The sequence below is a fragment of the Orbicella franksi genome, chromosome 5 (assembly GCF_964199315.1).
Source record: "Orbicella franksi chromosome 5, jaOrbFran1.1, whole genome shotgun sequence".
NCBI classification, from domain to species: domain Eukaryota; kingdom Metazoa; phylum Cnidaria; class Anthozoa; order Scleractinia; family Merulinidae; genus Orbicella; species Orbicella franksi.
Window position 1 is genome coordinate 22,646,332 of NC_138149.1, and position 23,569 is coordinate 22,669,900.

At 37.4% G+C, this 23,569-nt stretch overlaps 1 protein-coding gene across 2 annotated transcripts in view; it reads left to right on the forward strand.

Moving 5' to 3' along the window:
• The first annotated feature begins 35 nt into the window (after positions 1-35).
• LOC145487089 (rho GTPase-activating protein 15-like) overlaps positions 36-23,569 on the forward strand; it is a 23,574-nt gene continuing 40 nt past the window's right edge. Inside the window, exons 1-18 of one of the 2 annotated variants that reach the window (XM_081465810.1) lie at positions 36-962; positions 5,143-5,337; positions 7,423-7,509; positions 7,745-7,825; positions 8,460-8,648; positions 11,137-11,238; positions 12,986-13,056; positions 13,757-13,838; positions 14,887-14,991; positions 16,034-16,132; positions 16,656-16,698; positions 17,252-17,347; positions 17,857-17,961; positions 18,744-18,842; positions 19,798-19,875; positions 19,995-20,129; positions 20,786-20,891; positions 21,515-23,569. The exon at positions 21,515-23,569 is cut by the window's right edge and continues 40 nt beyond it. In XM_081465810.1, coding sequence (XP_081321936.1) covers positions 492-962; positions 5,143-5,337; positions 7,423-7,509; positions 7,745-7,825; positions 8,460-8,648; positions 11,137-11,238; positions 12,986-13,056; positions 13,757-13,838; positions 14,887-14,991; positions 16,034-16,132; positions 16,656-16,698; positions 17,252-17,347; positions 17,857-17,961; positions 18,744-18,842; positions 19,798-19,875; positions 19,995-20,129; positions 20,786-20,891; positions 21,515-21,686 — 2,316 coding nt within the window. In that variant the 5' untranslated portion in view covers positions 36-491 and the 3' untranslated portion in view covers positions 21,687-23,569. The remainder of the gene's footprint in view (positions 963-5,142; positions 5,338-7,422; positions 7,510-7,744; positions 7,826-8,459; positions 8,649-11,136; positions 11,239-12,985; positions 13,057-13,756; positions 13,839-14,886; positions 14,992-16,033; positions 16,133-16,655; positions 16,699-17,251; positions 17,348-17,856; positions 17,962-18,743; positions 18,843-19,797; positions 19,876-19,994; positions 20,130-20,785; positions 20,892-21,514) is intronic. The other variant, XM_081465811.1, reaches the window with a different exon arrangement.

Consider the following 23,569-nt stretch of genomic DNA (forward strand, 5'->3'; position numbering starts at 1 on the left):
CGAGGCGCTAGCAAATCGTCGAGCGAAATATATAAGCTTTTTTCGAACGGATGTGTGCATCGCGGTTTCTATTGCTGTAAATGCGGAAATTTCCACAGTGTCAGGTCCTCGATTGTGCAAAGCTCCAACCGAAACCAATGTATGTGGTTTTTGACGTAAAACGTGATTGTTTTGCGTGGTAATATTGTTCTTGGACGTTTGAGAACATGGGCCTATTTCCTTGGATGTCGTCTCTGGTTTAAGGTGCTTGAATGACTATTTTATGGTTTTGTGGAAAGCAAGCGTAGTAAGCTTCAGCTAATTCATTCATCGAAAGGTCTCTAAACACTATTGGAAGAATTGCGTGAAAGCGCTGCTGTCAACATGGCGCTACCATCTTCAATAACATAGGAGAAGTCCTTAACTTTTCGGGGTCTTGTAAGCTTATAGTTGTCGAAAACCAGCGAATGAGTTTACGTTGAGGAGGAAAGCATTTCTACAAAGGCCTCACCATGGCTAATGGGACAGTAGAAGCTCTATATCCCTATTCTTACGAAGCTGGAGACGGACGAACCATTACGTTTTCTACTGGAGACCGTTTCACGTTACTAAACAAGACAAACGGTGATTGGTGGCAGGTTAGGAAGGGTTCAGAGAAGCCCATGTACGTTCCAGCGTCGTACATGAGGGAAATTGTCGAGAGAAACACTGCCCCAATTTACGAAAATGTCGAAAATTTTGAAACCCACCGCCCGTGCAATGGTGAATCCGTGATTATGGAGGAAAATGGCTCGGAGAGCCGCGAGGAGGAAAACAGTTCGAACGAAGAGAATTCGATACCAAATGGTGACAATCACTTCGATCATCAAAATAACGAAGGAGTTGAAAATCTAGAGGGAAGCTCACCCAGGAATTCAACTGAATCTCCTCGTTTTAGAAGTGCCTCATCCAGTGTCAAGTCGCTGGCGAAGTCACTGGAATTGGTGAGTATAATAAACTTATAAGTAAGCTTATATGTACATCTATTTTGGTTTGAATTCGACTTGATACAAGCTTGGCCTTTGTCTGATCTTGTGTTGTGATTGGGAATCAAAGCAAATTTAACTTGTTTGTAACCCTGTTTTATAAATCAACAATATCGCTAGATAAGATTACAAAACAAAAGTTCTACCAGTTAGATTCGCGAAACCAGAGCTAAAACATTTATATAATACGACATTGTACAATTTGTACGGTTCACGATTCGATACTTCGATCGCCAGGGAAATCTTATTGTTCTTACTGTAAACGGTATAAAGAGGTCGACAAGAGCTATTGCATTTTGTGATCATTCATAACACAACACTGTGGTTTCGCTCCTCAAAACCAGCTTTTGACTCTACACAAAGATACTTGACAATAAAAACTTGTCATTTGTTTGTGTGTCGTTAAGGATTTTATTTAAAGCATAAATACCGATATCTTTTCGTCATTTGCCAGACAATAGTATTAACCAAACCATAACAGTGTAAACAATACATCGATAAACTAGAGCTTTCCTCATTGTACTGGATGGAAATTTCGAGGATGTAGATGGAAAGATCGAGGTCATAATTTGTTGCTCTTGGCTATAAATTATTTCCCACTTAGATATGACAAATGAATAGATTCATGCAATAATTTGACTTGTCAGCTTCTCAGCTTTATGATGGTTTCCAAATGCTCACAAATAGCTGCTCTGTCAGCACGTTGTCTGCGTCCAAGAACATGTACTTTTTTATTTTTACAGCTTTAAACTGTAGTTGAGAGGTCTTGTTTGTGTGACGGAAACTCCTACACGTGAACCTGTAAAACGACCTGCCTTCAGTGCCCCAATAAATAAGCTGTCAAGAACCCATTTCAGTAGCAACTTTGTTACAATAATGTAATTATGATGTCTGATACAAACAACTAATAATTGTATAGCAGGTCAAAGTCAACCTTGGAAATTGCGAAAATGAATTTCTTTCCAAAGTCTGCTTGTCTATGAATGTCTGCCTATTTTGAAAAGTACTTTATTCCTTGAATTACAAGTTATCCTTGAAACTGAAATTTTTTCAGACTGGACAAGTGCAGTGTACAAATAGAATAAAATTTAGAATTTTACTTTCCAAAGTCACTCTGTTCAATATGTATGTTGCAGGTCAAAATGAAATTCAGGTTAAAATGAAATTCCTTTGTCTCTTAACCCTAATTATTCATGGATCATGAATGATATTATCAGGGTTAGAAGACAAAGGAAATTGAGAATCAAACTAGGTTAAAATCATTTTAACCTGAATTTTATTTTGACCTGCAATGTGTATACATGTGATCAGTACATATGCCATTATTTCAAGCTACCTTAATAGAAACAGATCCACCCAATGAAGCATCAGCATTGTTTTCTTTTAATTTTATTGCTTATTCACATCACTTACCCATACAAGCATGTAACACAGAGCTTTTTTTGCAATACAGAGCTGGCATTTCAATACTTAAGTAGACACCCTTACAAATGCCACTTAATTTTGTTGCATTAAGGTTACAGTATACCTTCAGATCGGCAATTTTCTTCAAATTTGGATTTTTGGTTCAAAGTAATGGTCAAAGAGTAATCTCTAATTTCTGAAAACAAAATTGAAAAAAACTCAATATTGGCGGAGAAATGGAGGTTTTACGTTACAGCCGGAAGTAAAAGTTCCCTCTTGATTGACAGCCCTATAACGTGTACGCAATCAACCGAGACTACTTTCGCGGGAATATATGGATACCACGAATTGGCTGGCTACTCAGATCCAAGCATTTTTCGTATTAGATGTAATTCTATTAAGTTATAAGTAAACATGGGCCATGGAAAACATTGTTTACCAGTTTGAAAAAGCGAAGAACGAATGAAAACACATCAATGAGTGAAGAAGCGAAAGTTGGCCTCGCGGATGAAGCTATAGCTATCGTATCAAGCGGGCAAAAAGATCGAGTCAAGAGTAGAGAAAGATTCTGTAAAAATTTGGGAACTCGACAGCGATAACAGTGATGTTTACACTGACTCTTTTGTTGAGTCCGATACTGATGAATCGCCCAACTCATTGAGATCCACTGGAATATTATCCATGCACATTTGCCCCGCTGCGCTTTCTTTTGTTCAGTTTGTTCTCATCGCCTAGCCACTCTAGCGTTCGTATCCTTTTTCGTCCTCCCCATTTTGCCAGACCAGCTTCAAGAAAAACTGAGCTACAGAAAAATTATCTCTCCGTCTTGAGCGCATTGCGAAACACAAGGGTTTTTTCGAGATTCACGCATAAATTTCACCGCGAGTTAATGGTAGTAAATTTTCCAAGCGCTGATTGGCTCAGTGATCTGAGAACCCAGTTGAAGGCGTTTGTGGGCGGAGTTTGTTTGCGAAGCAAGAGATTTTTCTTAGCTCTGTTTTCTCGAATAAATTTTTTCGCTTGAAGCAGACACTTTAAAGAGTTACAACTCAAAGGGGATTTGTTTGATTGCCCTCAAATTTGGACAGTAGCTAGATTAACATATAAAAAACAAAAACGTGTCTGCGAATTGTTTATTTCGAAATATTTTTTCTCCGAGAGCAATTTTTGTACGATCACTTCACATTTTTTAAATCCTATTTTGAAAATGTTCTGTAACTTTTTACTGCAATTGAATGTGGAAAAATGCAGACACGCTTTTTTAGCGCTTTTTGTCCTGAAACCGAGGAAAAAAATAAATTGGCGAAAAACAAAATTCGCTTTGACTTGTAGCTTCCAAAAGGCGATTAGGACGCTCGCATTTAGTGACCGTGAAAAAATCGGCACTTCAGTTTATTTCAAAATTTTTAGTATGGTTTGATAGCCAGCTCTATAAGCTTTAATTTGATATAGGGGTTTAGGTATCTACAGCTTAAACCGGACACGCTACATCGCTTGGACGTGAGACACCCCTGAAGGTATACGGTAACCTTAAAGTACTTCATAGGAAGGGAAAATTACTAGAGTTTCATTACAGTAATAACAGAATGACTGACGAAACCTATAATAATAATGATTGAGTGTCCAGTAGATTTGGAACATAGAAATGCAGACAAGCTCCCAGCCTATTATAGCTATCATCCCTTAAAAAAAATCAGAGGGAGTCAATTTTTCTCGAGAGTTGACCATAGAGACTACCATGGAACTTTGTTACACCTTGTGAGTGAGGTTTAAATTTAGAAAATTAAGACAGGCCAACAGATGTAATCAGCATTTTATGACAAGAAAATTATTTTGTGAGTGGTCTATTTTTATGTGTGAACTTGCAAGTCATTAACTATCTCATGCAAAGATCACATGCAGAGAGCAAGTTCCATAGTTGTCTCTGCTTGTCACATCAGCTGTTAACTCACTGGAACGGTTTTATGCATGGATAACAATTATTTATGCAAGGCACAAGATTATCAATGCCAACACAAAGTCTATCCAATTTTTTCTTTCAGGGGAGGGTGGCTGTGTCTACTGTTTTTAACTGGTTAATGCCTGCTTCAGCTGCACTCCGTTATATACATCTAGTTAAGAAATAATAATAAAAAAAAAAACATGCTCTTTGTTTCTATTGAGTTAAGGAAGCCCAAGTGGAAGTTTGGGAGAATGAGAAATGCTTTGGGAACACTAGTGAAAAAAAGAACAAAGAAAGAAAAAGCAAAACAGCTTGTTTAATTTGATCATCAAAATGTAAATTCTCTTTGCTCACGCCATCATGTCAACATCTTGTGCTAGTTCTGTGTTTCTATTGAGTTTTAATATTAATCTTCTATTGTTCTATCATGAATGCCATTCTCTGATTGGCTAAGTTACTCCCTATCTATTTTGTTGTAGATAGTGAGTAGCTTAGCAGTGTGTGTTTGTTACCAAAATGACAGCCACTTCTTTACGTGTATGAGGTGTCTGTGAAGAGGATTTTGATAAAGTTATGAATTACTAGTTGATTTATACTAAAAGAATTAGATTTAATATTCGCTCTTGATTTCTGTACATGATAGTTGACTCCGGCTTCGCCCTCATCAACTATCCAGTGCGAATAATATAATTGATTAACAGAAACATGAGTTTTAACAATTAGCATGCATATTTCCTAACTGGGCTGTTTTCTTTAGTTAATAACAATTATTGATTTCACTTGTTTGTTTAGTCCGGTGCCCGTCCAGGAGGAAGTTTTTCATTGCCAAGACCTGAGCGACCTAAATCACAGTCGCTTCCAGTTGGTTGGGTTTTGATGCATGACGAAGCAAGTGATCGCCCATGCTATGTCAACACCAAGACTAGTGAGACAAGCTGGAAACCCCCCAGGGTATCACGGTCGAGGACTCCTCCCTCAAGCCCTGGGGTAAGCTGTACCTGATAAGATATATTATTTCTACAATGTACCTGGATATGGGAAGAGAGACCTCCAGGTTAAAGTTAGATAACAAGTGCAAGTGGAAGTTCTGGAGTGGTTTTCATTTGAGTGTCAAAAGATATTTAGTTTTGTGCCAACTAAGCTGCACGATTGGCTTAAACAACTTGTGCCACTTTTTCATCCAATCAGAAGTTAAACAAAAACCAATTGTGATTCACTCACACTCATTTTGCCAGGCTTCACATCAGCTACAAGTAACTACTTTTGGTTTTGATTGGCTCAGTACATATTGTCTGTGTCCTTTCTGATTGGAGCTAGAGTGATAACTTTGGTTTTGGTTTCACAACACTCATTTGAAAACCGTTCTATTTTCAAACCAGTTGAACTCAGTCCCAGGGTTCTTGATCTTCTTTGTCCTTTGAACTGTTAGAATGGTCAATTCCCTCTATCAGATGCACCTGCAAGGAATCATGGTAGTTGTATTCATCAAAACAAACATCCAGTCCAAGATGATGATTCCCTGCTAGTGCATCTCATAGAGGGAATTAGCCATTGACAACCTCATTACTAGGGTTTCTCTTCCTCTCTTATTTCTCTTTGGCTTCATTTCATGAACACATTAAAGGAATAGCAGACAAATGGTATAGTCCAGCTGACAGTGAACCAGAAGGTTCATTGGAATTATACAGTCATGTATACTGTACTGTATGCATAATATTTCACTTTTTATAGTTGCCACATTTTCCATCATGAATTGTTTTTGCAATGAATGAACCTTACAAAAAGTGTTTTTAGTAAATTTCCATTTACCCTAGTTTACTTACAAATCCCTTGTATTAGTTATTTCTGAAGTTTGGACTGCATTCAAGTAATTTCCTGTGATTTTTCATCATGAATACCTGTGTTATGAAAATCTCCATTTACATAATGCACATAGCTGCATGCAATACTGGGCAACTTTATGTGGTGAGTTATGTTTCATCAATACCTCTTACTAATTGGGTGCGAGGTCTGTACGGTAAGTTACGGACCGAGTTTTTCCCCCTTCGATTTATGGCCCAAGCGCGAAGCACATTGGTCATAAATTGAAGGGGAAAAAACGAGGATCCATAACTTACAGTATGGACCGAGAAGGCGAGGTTAGTAAGATATTTATTGTATCTCTACTGTGTGCCTGATGGGTTCGGAAACGATTTCTATTCATGCAGACTCGAAAAGCTTCAAATTTCTGATACACCTCAAAAGCAAAACACGTCAGTTTGGAACTGTTTTTAATTCATTAGCACGCTTTATTACATAATTTAGAGTATAAGAAAGTTTTAAACTTTCACTCACTATAAAAGTTAAGAACACTTATCGATAAATCATGAAACAGTTTGGCAACAAAACCAACTTTAAATTTTAGCGGGCCATACAAGAGAGTACGGCCTGCTAAATTGACCAATCTCATCGCGTTTACTAACTGAGAGATAATAAGCCACGATAGACCTTTTTTGACTGGGTGGTTTGTTGTCCCATTTCAGACTGTGTGATGATACTCTTGAGAATTCTTCCTTTCAAATTTTCAAATAGTTGTGTGTATATGAATAAGTAATTTTGTGATTGATGAAAGAACAATTCTCTAGAGAATATCACGTGGTCTGTACAGGGAAAACATATCTTATTAGATGTTTTGGTTTGTAGTATCGCTGTTTATTATTATTATTATAGTTATTATTATTATTACTATTATTATTATTGTTATTATTATTATTATTATTATATTTTTACGAGTTGTGCCGTGTTTTGACGAGCCCATAGGGTGAGTCAAAATACAAACAACGAGTAAAAACATACAGAGATACTACACACCAAAACATATAATAGGAGATTTATTGTTTGACTGCCGTAGTCCATAAATTTATCAGTGAAAGAGGGAGAGTGTGACAGTTTTGCGTGTGCATGGTGACCTGTCCAACAAACAGGTTTTCTACTGTACAAATAACTGTACAATATTGCTGTATATTTGTACTGTTATTTGGACGGTATTCACTACAGTTGGATAATAAAGACGAGTATTGATTATTGTTCCAGTGGCAGACACCTCCCTTGGGATGGCGCATCTCACGCAGCAGTTCAACTGATGAGCTTGTTTATGTAAATGAATATAATGAGGAAGAAGTGAGTATGCTTTTGGCGTATTTCCAAAAAACTTTGTTGCAACGTGTACAATGCGTGCACATGCAATAATTTTGACATCATAACTCTTTCTTGCCAATTCATAAGTTAACCATATTTCATCATCATTGTCATAGTCCTAGCTCTCCTGTGGAAGAATTGGGCCATAAAGTTAACCATATTTAATGCAATTATTATTTTACTGTAATATAAAATCTCTGTGTAATTATTTTTCAAGTGGATGCCTTCAAAAGACAATGAAGGACGAGTGTATTATTACCAAGTCAATGGAGAAGCATCTGCTTGGGAACTTCCAGAGGTAAATTATCAAGGGATAGATCCTAACTCCAATTATAGGTCTGTGCCAAAGAAATGGTGATAAGGTGTGGTGATATATAGGCAGCAGTGGGATACCCCTCTACCTCAACTTTAGAACTGAAGTTCTGTTTTCTTTTTTTTTTCTTGGAGGAGGGGGGGGGGGGTTGCTATTTCACTGAACAGATTGTCTTTTCAACATACCTATCAACCAACTAACTCTGGAATAGTTTTTGGGACAGTTTGGGAGTGGTATCTTGTTGAACATAATTCTTGCCTGAAGGAAGGTGAGATGTCATTGAAATCTTACTTTTGAGCTCATCTGTGAGGAGTTTCACTGGTTTGTTTGCTTGCTATGAAATTTTGGACTGTATTTGGACTGCAACTGCTAGTTTCCAACCTGATTGTACACTACTGATCAATGCTTTAGAAATATAATTCTACTGCTCTCTTGTTAACTACAAATGTAGATTTGTCTGAAATTCGTGCTACTTACAGTGTATTTAGGAATTGCATGTTTACTCTGGATGTTGCCAGTGATTGTAAAGCATTCCCTTGTTCTGTATGGCATTTTCCTCCAGCTTAGCCTGTTAAATGTAACTAATGTTTATATAGATGCATTCACTGGCTTTCTGCAGGTGGAACCTGCTACACGACAGTCTTTCGAAGCACTGGATGTCACCTACAGAAGACGCTCTCCAAATCTCAGTCTTAGAAATTCCAAGTGTCAGTCTATGCTGACATCCAGTCCACGAAACTCGCAAACAAATCTCGCTGCCCCCACTCCTTTGTCTGCAGCTGCTTATGGCTTTCCCCCACCTCCCATGGTGAGTAGCTTCATAGGTGACATTCTAGCATTCACTTTGCCAGAACTGTTTTCTTCCGTTCATTTCATACAGGCTATGTTGCTTGTGTTTCTGCACATTTGGTCATACTTCTGACCTTGTACGTGCTTTGTCACTAATTATACTCAGCCACTGCTAACAGAATGTAATATGCAGGCCATTATTCACTTGTGTTTCTGCACAGTGGTTATCAATCTGTTATGCACCGTTACTACTGCTAATTGCCATGCTAACATGCAGGCCAAATTTGCTTGCATTCTGCATATTTTGGTCTTATACATGGTTTTGCGCCTTCATGCAAGTCACCTTCAAGTCACCTTTTAGGTGGAATGTTTTGCACATTTTGCTCATACACGTGCACTGTACATCTGCGTACATGTATGCTCAGTCATGTTGTGACAATTTCCTTATTGTTTCCACCATGCCTTATGCAGACAGTCTTTACACTTGTGTTGTGTTTACTTAATCATACTTCATACTTACTCCCTCGTCATCATAACTGAGTTGGGGAAAAACAGATACAACTTGAAATGTTGTGAGGTCATTTATTTTGTTTTAAGTTTAGCAATCTCTTAGCCAGTTTATTAATTTTCCTTTAGTTCAGATTATACTTAGAGATGTTTGTATAAAAATTTCAAACTGGTGACTGATTAGAGCTGCAACATGTTATTACAATGCATATATTCCTATATCATGACTAAGTTTAGAGGAAAACAAATACACTTTTCTATTGTGATGTCAACTTTTAACAATCGATAAGCCAGTTTGATTGTTATTTTCTTTTGATTCAGATTAGTAATTACAATACTAAATATTTGTTTACCTCAAACTGAATTCCAGCTTAAGTCACAAGCTGTCAGTAGCAGTCTTAAATTGTGGTTGAAAAAGATAGTTGTCTGAAAACTGTTATTTTGGATATGGCTTAATTTAAATTTAGTTGAAAACCCATCCTTAAGGTAGGTTGTTCCTAGGACTGCTTACATTGTGAGCTCTTGGACTGGGCCACTTGGAACAAATTAACTAATCTAAATGATAATAGTCAGGAGAACAAAGAATGGGGAGCATTTTTGTAAACAAACCAATAAAGTTTAAGAATACACATAATAATTTTAACATTGATACCCAGAATATTTCTTCCTCAGTAAGCCTTATCTGTTAAGTAGTTTTTAACGGTTTCAGTGTGGTTTCACTAAATGCAAACTGAATTTTATGCCTCTAGATCTCATCTTTGACAGCAAATATCATAATTATTTTGATAATTTGCTGTCACGAATGGGAACTGTAGATTGTATTCACTACTGAGGAGTTGATAGTAAATGTAGACAAATTAAAGTAAAAACAGACCTTTTTTTGCCTTTATTTGGTTCAGGTTTGGTTGCATCTGGATGCTTCCATGTCATCAGTCTGTTTAAGAAAAGGAGTGCCAACTATTGTTCACAGTTATCATTTTGAGTTGTCAAGTTTCTACCAAAGTGGCCGAGTTTAAAGTGGCCGAACACAGTTTTCAAGTGCCTATGCCTAATTCACCATTACTTTTAAACTATTTATGCTTTGGTGCCCGTTTTTGCAAGAGTCAAGGTTAAGCACAGAAGGGTTTATTCTCTCATTTTGGCTAAGGTGTGTGCTGTTGCCATGGCAATGGGGCTGGTTAAAAAAAGGCTTAAAAAATAATTTTTGTTTATTTAAAAAAAATCCAGTTGTTAGATTTTTTTCATCATTTGCCCACTATGAATTGATATTAAATCCCTTCTGTCAACACTGTTCTGATAAAATTTTGACTTAGATGATTTTTGTAATTCACAGTAAATTGTTTTCACTGCTTGTTCTGTATTATTAAAAATCCCCTATGTTAAAATTCAGATTTTTTGTGATAGATCATTCACGTGGTTTCTGAACTATTTTTTTGCCAAATTTCTTTCAATTTTAATTACTGGATCGTTAGAAATTGGCAAGCTTTTGCAAAAGCAATCGGTCTCAATTTTCGAGCAACTGCGCATGCGCTGCATTTAACTGGGTTCTTTCGGTAACAAAGAAAAAGCTGAGAATTGCTGGGTTCTTTGCATCGTTACCTTTTCTATTATAATTATTATCTTTGTAATAAAAGACTAAAGCCATCAATACATTGCATTCAAATATAGAGAAAAACAGCACAGTTAGTGCGGGTGTTGAGTAAATACAATGATAGCTGGATCACTCTATTGACAGCATATTTGTTGTTTCCAATCCTTGTGTGTGTGCTGAATTGCATCAGCAAAAGCACATGCAAAAACTGTGTTCGGCTACCTTAAGTGTTAGCAATGTAAGACATACTGATTGTATTGGAAACAACACATTCATAGTTAATTTGTTCGTAAAGTTTCTTGTTTGGGGAAATATTATTTCATCTACACATAACATTGCTATCTAAGAATGACAAAAGCTGGCTCGGCACAAAATTTCTGCTCATAAGTAATGTTATTTCTTTTATTAGTTTCATGAGCGATCTGCATCTGTACAATCTCGAGAGAGTGTCTCGTCTGGTGGGGAAGACTGGCCAGCACCTCCAACACCTACAACAGATTATAGCAATTTTGTAAGTATTGTGTATTGAAAGTTACATAGGGGTTGACATCTGCCTTTGTTAGTACAAACTGGGATAAGAGTGTTGAAGATCAGGGGATAAGAGTATTGAAGATCAGGTGCCTTAAATTTAAAGTAGAGGTGCTCAACATGAACAAAGACAGAGATCTCATAGCCTGACTCAATTGCCATCTGCAGCTGGGGGCTCCTTTCTCGAAAGTCCCGGTAACTTTACAGACCTGAAGCCATATTTTAAGATCTAAACCTAAGGAGTAAAAGTGCAGGTTTCAACTAAAAGACCAGTCCATCCTGTTTTGTTTCCTGGTATGTTTATTGTTTGAATTTCAAAACCATTAATATCTCAGGGTTAAAACTTGGCAGTCGCACGGTCGCCAGTGGCGATTAAAAAGAGTCCAGGGCCACTAAGAATTGAGGTTTGATCGCCTGAAGGGCGACTACGATTTGAGAAGTACGCAAAGGATAACAATAAAGATGAAATAAAATGCTCTTTCCTTGGAGTACCTTTCTTTTCTTTCTGTTCTTTCCTGAACTCTAAGTTCATCAATCCATAGTAAAAGTTAGTTCTAAAGTGCAAAATTTAAAGCCGTTCGTGATCGAGTTTTTAGATCACTCCGATATGTAGATGCCATTTTGATTTTATTGACACGTGACTCCAGACTTACCCAGAGGTCTGTGCGGTACATTTGGAAACATGAATATCGGCAAACTGCTCGAGTTTAGAATACAAAATGTGGAAATACCTCTCTGGATTTGAACAGCCGCCGCCGAAAAAAGCCAAAAGCAAGGACGATGTTCTGGAGAGTAACCAACTGTACGAGAAAATTTGAGGGCCACTTCATTTTGGCCTGGGCCACTAAGAGTTCAGGGATACTGGCCCGAGTGGCGACCAAGCACTGAAGTTAATTTTTAGCCCTGATATCTCGATCTTGAATGTAAATATGGCAAACAAAACAAACAGCTTTTCGGGACTGGTAACCACAGGAACTTGCCAGGCCTTTCTTGTCTAAAGGATAGATAATGCCAGTCATTGAATTATGTTGCTAGATATATTAATTCATCCTGTGGATACCATAATCTATTCTATGGATAACCAGAGCAAGTTACAATGAATTTAACAAAATATCAGTGGCCAGATTGATAACTCAACAACTTGTGCCTTGCATGAATATCTCATCATATTATTGTGACAATTTCAAGAGCCTTCCTTTTATCATGCTTTGCACAGGACTTGTAAAGTCCATAAAAAATTGCATATCCTTGAAATGTCCCCTAAAATGAACAGATTAGGTTTTCTCCTTGAAAAGTCCTTGATTTTTCACCAGCAGTCCTTGTACTTTGTTGACAAGTCCTTAAATACTTGAGATTTGATACTTCAGAATGAAAAGCAGTATTGATAGGAATACAACAAACTGCAAGTCACAAAAAACATTCTGTCTCAAATAGTTGATCTTGATGAAGCAAGAATTAAGTGTATTATTTTGTTAAGTACTTACAACAGTGTAAGTAAGCGTTCAGTGGGGTCTTAAGTGAGTATTCTGTATTTGCCCCCCCCCCCCCCTCTACCTAAACAAATTTTACTTGTGATTCTGAGGGAGATGAGTCCTTAAATATTGTCCTTAAAATGTCCTTGAGTTATTCTTTTAAGTACTTACATGTAGGTCTGACCTCTGAATTTAATCAACTTTAACTACCCAAAGTGAATATTTGTAAATCAAGGGAGGATTTGGTTTTTCTTCCAGTTTCAGGAGATAGAAAAACAAGGAGTACTAAATCGAAAGAAAATGATTGAGGGAGGTGGAAAGAAGGTCAAGTAAGTATTGACTTGATGATTGAAATTTCCTAGAGTGTCATGAACAGAAACTTTGAAATTTACAAAGTGTCATTTCATACTCCTAAATTCTTAAAAGCAGTCAGAATAAAACTCTGATTCTGATAGCAATGTTTTTATAAGCGCTCAGGATCCTCCAGATGGATATTTTACACCATTATGATATATGGCATAGGCTGTATCAGGATTCGAAAAAAACTTGAATTCTAGCTTGCCCTTGAGACAAGTTGCTCTCAAATTTGCTTGCCTTGGGCAAGTCTTAGTTTGCTCTTTTAATGATTTAGTTGGCAGACGACTTGCCTGATCCCTTGCCCATTGGGCAAGTGAGAATGTCAAGTTACTTGTCCAGAAGGAAAATCTGCTTGTCTAGGACAATGGGAGAGCACTTTTTTTGAGTCCTGCTATATACTCATAGACAAATTCTTAACTGCAGAGCTTGAGAACTAGCATACTGGCTGGTTAAATCCCAGATTTTGCCGACCAAAACCATTATTTAAACTAGCCAGATTTCCACTAGTCAAGCCGTGGTGCAGTATATGTTTTGCATGCCTCACTACAATTCTTAAGATCTGGAATAGAAACTCTTAAAACTGTTGATATTCACTCAGGAGAGGGTAAATTAAACAACTTTGAGTGAAATTCAACTATGTCAATTAAATCATTACATGTGGTGTGATTTCAGAAAAGTGTCCTGGACCCCAACCTTTGTCATACTCTTTTCGGCAAATCTGGTGTTCTACAAGGACCAAAAAGCAGCTACTCCGGTACAGTTAATAGCTGATTATTCACACTAAAGGGTTTTGTTTTAGAGGTTGACATCCTGACTTGCCTGCCAATATTTTTGCTTTCTGCAGCAGCAACAAAGAATTTATCACAACATAGGTTAGCAGGGCTGTCATTAAGTTTTGAGTTACCTGTAGCCATAATCTTCACACCCCTAACAAACTTGTTAATTTATGGGTGAATTGTATCCACTAGAGGCAAGTTCACCCATAACATCAAGGGTCCATCAAACATACTCGGCTGTAGCAGGTGTTATGGGGTACAGCCCTTATTGACAGCCCTGGTTAGGATGTACAGCTGTACGTGTTATTTAATTAGTGTATTCGGAAAATATTGGTCATGTGCCGCACTGCAAAATTCAGAAGGCTTTGGCTACCAATCACTACTAATACTCCTTTTTGTCATGTACCAGTTTTGCTATACATTGAAATCTGTTTTCAGTGGACACGCTCTATTAAGTGGGAACCAGCTTGAGTCCCAAAATTTTCTTCTTACATAATTTACACTGAAATAAACCTGCATTCAGCAGACACCTCTGTTAAGTGGACAGGGACACCAATATAAGCCATTTTGTTGCACAAAACCTGCATTAAGTGGACACTTCAAGGGTCTTTTACTTCTAAAAGCTCAGTTCAGACTTCTTTAACATTGTTCAGTGATGTCATTTAATTTAAAGCAAAGTCTACAGATTATTCCAGATTGATGCATTGACTGATTGGACATTGTGCTATGAGCAGCCTTTGATCTTACACTGTGTTACACTGTGTTACAAAAGGGTTTTAATAACTAACTATTATTGTACAATATATTAGAACCTGCTTAGAGGAGACACCCTGTATTGAGCAGAAACTAGTGAGTGTCCCAAAGGTGTCCATTCACTGTAGAAAAAAACTGCTGTATCTTTTCTTCAGAGTTGCAAAGAAATTATGCAGAAAGAAAGTAAAATGCTTATGGGGAGATGATCAATGATGCCTTTAAAATGGTTATGTTGTAAACGTTATTTGGTTATGTTGTGTTTCCTGCTTATAGAAACCTGGTCTTCCACATGGCAAACCAGAAAGTAGCTGTGTTTTGCAAGGTGCTTCACTAGAGTGGGCTCCTTCTGCATCAACCAAGAAGAAAAATGCATTCCAGGTACTCTCAGTAGAGCTTACACTGTAGTCTCATTTCAAAAAGTAGTGAATGTGCATTATTTTATGGTTGCTCCCTTGAGAAACCTGTCTAGTTTTGACTTGTATAGCTACGCTCAATTCACAGATGATTATTGATATAATTTGTTTTGCACCAGCACTGCGACCAGAGGCAATTTCAGTGCATTTTGTGCATGGTGTTTACAGAAAATCTATGGGGTTTTGCAACAGACCATGCACACATTTCCTGTAAAGAATAATGGTGTTGTTGTTATAAATTTTAAACCCCTGTTGATATCACACTGAAATTACAACAGAGTCACATTGAAATCACAGCTGACATGCATTACAAAAACCACAATTGACCTCTTGATGAAAATAAAAAAATTATTGCACAAAAAATCGCTTGAGTGTGTAAAAAATGCCTTTAATTGACATAACTTATCAAAATTGTACATGAACAGGGTGACTGAAAAGAGTAAAAGCTCTGCTAGTTTGATAGCTATATTTAGATTGTGATAGGTTCCCTTTTTCTGAAGCTTTGAAAATATGGTTTAGTGTTTAGGGAAAACAACAAAAAGGACAGTGAGAATGGGGGCTGATACCTTAAACATGTTTTAAAAATAATGTTATATCTCGTTTCATGGTAAATACCACAATTATAAACGATTTGTAGAATTCACTTCCTGGAAGCAATAAATTGTGTTAAAGCCTTGCCAAGCCCTCTGCATGCGTGCATCAAAGTCATACTATCTAGTAAGAAAGTGTGATGTTATAATTCCCTCAACCATTCCTTTAAAATTTCACCTAAAAATAAACAAATTAACATTTGAGCTTTTAACAGCAGTGATCCTTGACCTTTTTAGATTGCAGATTTATAGAGTTTATATAAAGATTTATTTTTGTACATGATGAAGAATTTTTCCTTTTTTAATACCTATTTGCATTATAGATATTTCCAATTTTGTTTTCATTGTATTGTCACTGAAAAGGCCCACCAGGGAAGTGCCAATAAAGGAATTATATTGTATTGGAATTTCTTGCAGATACGAGCATTGTCTGGACTTGTGTTTCTCCTTCAACATGACCATCAAATGGAGGCAAACAACTGGTACAGTGCCATAGCTGCTGTCATCAAGAGACTGGTAAGAAACCCAACAAGATGACGTGGTGTCATTGATATTCCTTCTATGGAATCCTTTCATTGGAGCTAAATGGTCATCCTCGTTTTTTATTGGACCATATAAGGGGAGAAGAATGCTTTTGTAATTCACTTGAGTAGACACACCTAAATGCATGGTGGACACCCACCCACCCTTTTGAGGCAGATTTTATTGACTGTCCCTTTATATTGTGCATTTCCAGAAAGTATCCTTGTATGGAACCCATGGAAGTTTATTGGAAATTGTGAGGAAATGGATCTCAAATACTTAAAAAAAAAATAGAGTATGAAGCTAAATTGGAACCTCTAAAGTTGCAGGGAGGAGGGAATTCAAACAAAAAACTATCCATGGGGGTATTTATATTCTATGGAACAACATATTCCTGCTTCTTGGAAAAGTGTATAGGAAAGTTGTTTTTCTTTTGTTACTTAGCTTGCAACAAAATACACAATGTTTGGGCAGAATTACATTGTTTTACAATATGTTTTGTCTCCATGCTTTATAGAATGAAGAAGAGCCACTGCCAGTACAATACCAGCCACCACAAGGCAATTATGATTATACTGACTTAATATGAATAACAAGAACCTTGCTGGTCATTCCTGTTTGACATTTGCAGCCATTATACAACTGAGCATTGCAAAGCTAAGGCAATTCTGAATTATTTGCAAACTGAATACTTAAGTACACGCTGGAAAAAATTGAAAAGTTTTCACTCTGAAAACGCATCAATTGTTTTCCATCCACATTGCGCCAGTGAAATTTGAAAATGCAACAATTGCCAGTTATTTTGGACTTGACAGAAGAAAATACACACAGGGAAATCACACAATTGTCGTGATGTCATAATTTTTGAAAGACTCCTTTTCAAAATGTTTTTCATCCATGTTAAAATGCAAAGCTGGTGTCTTCAAACTCCTCCAGTTTGAAGAGCATTTTTTAAAAGCTCCATTTTCGTGACGGATTAGGGTGGATGGTAGGCCTAACTGTAGAAATAAAGCAGTGTTTTCAAATTTCCCCGGCGTAGTGTTGATGGGGCCTTAGAAAACTTTTTTGGAAGGTTTATTGATTGTTTAATTCCTTGTTTTTCCGCTATTGTAGTTATTGACGATCCAGGGACACCAACAGAAGAGGAGCCAGGGACACCAAACACCTTACAGCCAGTAGAACTGATTCGCACTCGCAGTAGAAGAGGAGGTAGATATACCAATACATTCAGTGGCTGAACAACCTTGTACAGCATGAAAACAGCACCACATAATAACACTGCTTTTAATTATTACTTTCAGTTGACAGCAGGTAACAAACTTGGGTTGCGTCCGCTGTTGTAAAATTTATGACCACTTTGTACTGCATGCAATGTACAGTACCACATGAAAGTACTGCTTAATAGCTTTCATTTTAATGGTTCGCTAGACACTAAACTTGAATGTTAGAATCTCTGACAACAGGACCGGTACCTGGTAACTTGTATAGGCAGTAGCAAACAGTACCACACGAAAATACTGCTCAAAGCTTTATGGAGCTAAATGCCAGTGGTTTATCCGACGTGTTGACTTTTTTAAATGTACAACCAAAACTGACAGTCTTTGTGGAAACGGCCTGAAACAACAACAAAAAATCCATTTCAACAGGGATTTGGAATTAATAGTTAAAGTAATACGCATGTATTTTAACAAAAAGTGTTGCCCTTGAAATCATTTCAGTGAGTGAAAGAGATGAGAACAAAACAAAAATCAAAGACAAGTTACGCAAGCTGATTTCAAAAAGACCTCCTATCGAGGAACTGGAGAAGAAAGGAATCATCAAAGGTAACTTATCTTTACAGTGGTAGTTGTGTAGAGAATGTGATTTGTGTTTCTCTCGATTTTACACTACATCATGCAGGCAGGTGTCGAGAACAAAGGGTATTTTAGCACCATTTTATTACAATCAACGCAAGGATATTACATTCTGTAGTACTTCCACTTTCTTAAGTTTAGTTGGTTGATGGCAGGGAATTTCTGTATATTTTATATACTACGTTCTCTTAATTTTTTATAAGTATTTCTAATAATTCCTTACTTTTTTACTCTTTCCTGTTTATTTTTAATTTTTAGTTTTCATTGTTCTAGGGGAATATGCAAGGGTGTTCCACAAATGCTGTTCTCCAGTCTTCTTTGAAAATTATTCATTACCATGTTGCAATAAGTTTTTGTTTAAAGCCATTAGAATTGCTTTGACATTTGACAGCTTGTGGAGATCTAGTGAGCAAAGAATCTAGGCAGGAAAATAAGCCCCCTTGGCACTTGAAATTTTGCCCGGATATTTTCACTTCAAGCTTTATTATTTCTTGGTAAACTGTCTGTTACATAGAACAGAAGATATCTGTTGGAAAATGCCCATGCGTGTATTAGAGGTAACTCTTTTTGTTCAGCATGGAATTTTGAAGGTTTAAATTTACAGCAAAATCCCAAATGGTGTTGGCTTACACAAACTTTCTACAATGTAAACTCTGGATAACTGATGTGTTCAGGTTTTTGAACCAGCATACCATAGAAGATTACATAGGAACTCTTGTGTATGTTATGTCATTTCTCTTTTAAATTTTCAGAAAGTGTATTTGGTTGCCACATCGGACATCTGTGTGAAAGACAGAAAACTTCAGTGCCTGTCTTTGTCAGTTCATGCATTGCTGCTATTGAAAAGAGAGGTAGGCTTAATAACGCCAGATGAGTGGAGTATAATAAAAAAAGTATTTCTCTACAGTGGTTTGACACGTAATTAATTGCTTCTATATGGAGGTTGTCTTTGTAAGAAGGTTCCCACATTGCATGTTGGTGGGCACAGAAATAACAAGTTTAAACGCCTGTGGAAAGGTGATGCAATTGGGAAAACTAGTGGATTTTATTAAAGGAGATAAACGTTTGGGGTTTAGTCGCACTTGAGTTAAGGTTTGTAGTGTTTGGTGCACATTTGGGACAAGGAAAACAGAGGTGGTAGGTGAGCTGTGACTGCGAATCACTTCTCTTATTACATGAAGTGAAGAATGATTCTTGCCTTTTCTTTAATCAAAGGCGTCACCATCTCTTTTCGCCAGTCTTGGTCCAAGATATTCGATAAACTTCTTTGCTTCTTCCCAAGACGTGTTCTTACAGTCGACTCCCGATAACTCGAACCTCGCGCGAACTCGAACCAAAAATCGATTTCCCCTGGATTTCCGTCATACGTTTACTTTGATTTTATCCTCGGTAACTCGAACCCTCGATAACTCAAGCCTCCCGCTAACTCGAAGCAATTTTTGTTTCCATTTAGGTCATTTTCTATATAATTTTACCCTCGATAACTCGAACCATGTAAACAAAGTCAGTGTACAGTAGTCCAAAACATTAAATTTGTTTTGAAGGAACCGTGCGAAAAAACCTGTTCAGTTCACAGTTCCTCGACTTCTGCCTGCTGCTTTCTCTTGTTATATTTTTCACATTACGTTACGTTCCGATTTATACAGTAATTTAGAGATTGTATTATTTTCACTCAACTTCTCTATTCTGTAATTACGTTTAATTGTGCTTCTGTTTTGTCACCGGGTAAAGATTCTGTATCATTGACTGCTGCTTAGTTATTGCGCAGAATTTGTGCTAAGCTTTTTTGTTTTCCTTTTCGTGCAGGTCTGTCATATGATGGTTTATACAGAGTATGTGGAAATGTCTCTACAGTGCAGAAGCTCAGAATAATGGTTGACCAAGGTTTGTTTGGTTAACACTGTGTAATTGTTTAAAAGAAAGTTTGATCAATGACACTGTAATAAATATTCTAATAGTCGTCTTTTAGTCGTTTATTAATATTTGAATATTGTTTGTTGTAGAGGAGAAAATAGTTCTTGGTGAGCCACCTTTTGATGATGTGCACGCACTAACTGGGTCTCTAAAGCTGTACTTCAGAGAACTCCCCGAGCCTCTTATTCCCTATGACTTCTTTAGTGGATTTGTTGAGGCAATAAGTGAGTCATGGAACTTTTCATTGTTCATACCATTTTTAATAATGTACTGGTTGTTTTGTTATACTTAGTTCCATTTTGCATCGTAAGGATTACGCTCTAGCTTGTATTGCCATATGACAAGCTTTGTCTGCTTTTCCGACATTATCTTGTCGCAGACACGCATTGGATATCGCCTTGGTTATGTTGTGCATACGCGTGTTTAGCGTACCGTTTTGTTCTTTTATGAGGAAGAGCCGGTCATTTTTGTTGTTGTTGTTGTTGTTGTTGTTGGGGTGGGGGTGGGTGGGGGGGGGGGGGTGAAGGGGGATTTATTTTTAGGTGCTCATAACGAAAGTAACCCGTGATGTTAAGTTTGCCATGAGAAAAGTAGTCAACGAGGTGCAGCTGAGTTGAGTATAGCTTGTGAATAAGTGAACAAGAGCACGAACTCTAAACAACTAGAGTTCTTACTCTTATCACGTGCAATATGATTTTCTGATGGAGCAATTTAAATTGCTCTATCAGAAAATCATATTGCACGTGATTTTTCCTCGGTACACCTTCAACCAAAGGGTATGCACCTATGCTGCTCACACATACATGCACAGATGTTCTCAGAATGTAACAACGCGCAGTGAATACAAGATCTGATTTTCTCTACTTGTGTATCTTCACAGAACAAACCACACGGAAAGACAAGTTAACTGCAATGAGATCACTGGCAGTTCAGATGCCAAAAGTCAATGGAGAAACTCTTAAATTATTGCTGCGTCATTTACGAAAGTAAGTTGGGCAATTTGGAACAAGTTTGGGTAAATTTTTCAAAGGCAGGATTGAACAATAGCCAGTCAACGTAGATAGATTTTTTTCACTGTGTACTCTAATTTCGTCAAGTTTCTAAGGGACATTTATTTCGCATTGTACGTCTGTTTCGAGAGAAACAAAATATCTGTCACTTCCAGTGGTCTACTAATTAGCAGCCAGTCCACTGTCCAATAAAGCAGTTAAATTGAATGTCATCCTTTTTTCTCAGAAAAAAATTGCGTTGATTAAACATCAGTATATACTCCGTAGATAAATTTCGTTTGTCATCTGCCAGTCATCAGGTTCATTAGATTTAGACCCGAAACTTTGTTTTTACTCTTTCAACTACTCCTCCCTTTTGGATCGTTAACTTGCGACACTCCCCCCCCCCCCCCCCCCGAAAAAGAAGGCCTAGTGTAGAGGGAGTAATCCCAAACCTCTTTAAATTCCTGGCTCGGCTGGATAACGTTATCCACTGGATAAATCACTCTCCAGTGGATAGCGTGGTTTATTTTGTTAACACTTATCCACTGGATAGTGTTATCCAGCCTTCGAGCAACTAGGGCCGGGTACATTGTTGGTTATTGATTTTATTATTGCAGATTGATGGATCAGAGTGAGGAAAACCGTATGACTGCACAGAATCTGGCCATTGTGTGGGGTCCGAATCTCATGTGGCCGCGCTATGATTCAGGCGACATAGCCGTCAATATGGTGCATCAAAACCAGATTATAGAATTCCTTCTTCTGGAATTTGATCATGTGTTTAAATAAGCTTAAACTAAAGAAAACAAGAAGGATGAAAGAAAAGTAATATACTTATACTGTATTTTTTCAGTGAATTAGTGGTGGTGATCAGATTATTAGTACTTTGTAGTATGTGAAATTCTTACGGTAGCTTTTGGTGGTAATAGTTTAAGGTTCTCGCTGTTTACCAGCCTCATCTTTATCGTAAATCTTGTCGGCTGTAAGAGGCAACTAATTGAAAAGTTTACGAGAAACTTTGGATAATTCTGTGCATTCACGAAGGAATAACTCAAGATGCTGTTAGTTAATTAGTTTTCATCTATTTAGTGAAGTTGTGGCAGTGTTTTAGCCGCTATTTGTACATAATGTTTCGAGACATATTTTGAGTGACGCATCCAAGTTGAATCAAATTTATATTGGCATACAACGTTTCAGTGATCAGTTGGAGAACAGTCTAAATTTGTCCGTAGCATGAGAAGGCGAAAGAAGCTGTTAATTTGATAAGGTAAAGGTTGAAATATTTTTTTCAGAGAACTTCGCTAAACCGTGAGAAAACTGGCATCTATGTAATTAACAATTAGACCCGTGGCCCTTAAGGGCGAAGGGTCTAATTGTTTTAGTATCATCCAACTAGTCGGACAGAAAAGGCAATAATAAAGTTGGCAAATGCAAGTTGAAGAAATATTTATTTGGGAATAAACCGAAAGAAAGCGTCACGCTCGATTGCGCCAAGTTCGCTACTCGAGGACTATTGCTAATAGCCCTCTGGTAGCGTAGCCAATTAAAATGCAGGATTTGCATTAGTCCACTAGTTGGGTGATACTAATAGCACTTTAGTAAGAGGGAAAACACCAAAGAGATAATAATAATAAACCACGAAGGAACAGGGATGGTTAAGGATGGAGAACATTAACACGGATTACAAACGACGAACTTGAAAAATTTAGGCTAAACTTTTCAAAGCGCGCAAACCGTGGGTAAAGTCGAGGAATTTTGACAACTGATATCTGTGGCAACCGTGATGGCCTAGTTCTTCGGATTGTTCTTCTGATAGCTTATTACTCACACGCATCACGTCGTTAGCATGGAGTCCCAGACTTCACACGAGCGGGCAAGATTGGATCGTTTCGGTGATACTGCGGCCAGTATGAATTCTGCAGTTTTAAATTGCTTTAGAAAACAGTCCTAAGAAAATACGCGCGCTGATTGGTTCGACATCGTGTTTCTATAACTCGATAGAAACACTGAACTAAGCACGAGGTGTTGACGTAATGATGGCGCTAGCAAAGAGAATTTACATTTTGATAATCAAAGTGAACAAGTTTTCCTTTTTTTCGTCGCGGTGTTTTCTAAAAGAAATAGAAAACATGTTGTCCGTGTTTCTGTCTAGTTGTAGAAACGCTCGTGAAAGTTGGGGAGAACTCGAAAGAGCTGTGGAAACACTCGCCTGCGGTTCGTGTTCCCACAGCATTTCTCGTTCTCCCAAACTCCCACTTGTGTTTCTATAACTCGACAGAAACACGGTACATGTTTTCTATTTCTTAATTAAGATAGGCGCTTTATTATAATGCTTTAGGCCCTGTAACACATTCGTCCCTAAAACATTGTATAGTTTCGAAAGAGTGTGTAAATCGCAAAACGATCCTATTTTTGTGTCTTGGGAGATAGTTTACACATGATTCCAGTAATACGCTTAGATTTTAGAAGGGTTCACCCCCGATTGTGCAAAATATGTTATCGTCAACATGTTTTTGCCGAAGATTTCAACTAGGATCATAACTTATCGTCAAAACACGTGTAGACTATTGTAGACGACCACCTGGTTACAAGCAATTTTTGTGGGCAAAAATGAAATTGGTAATTAAAATGTGTATAGAAGGAAATAAATTTAATAGTTATAAATTTGCTGA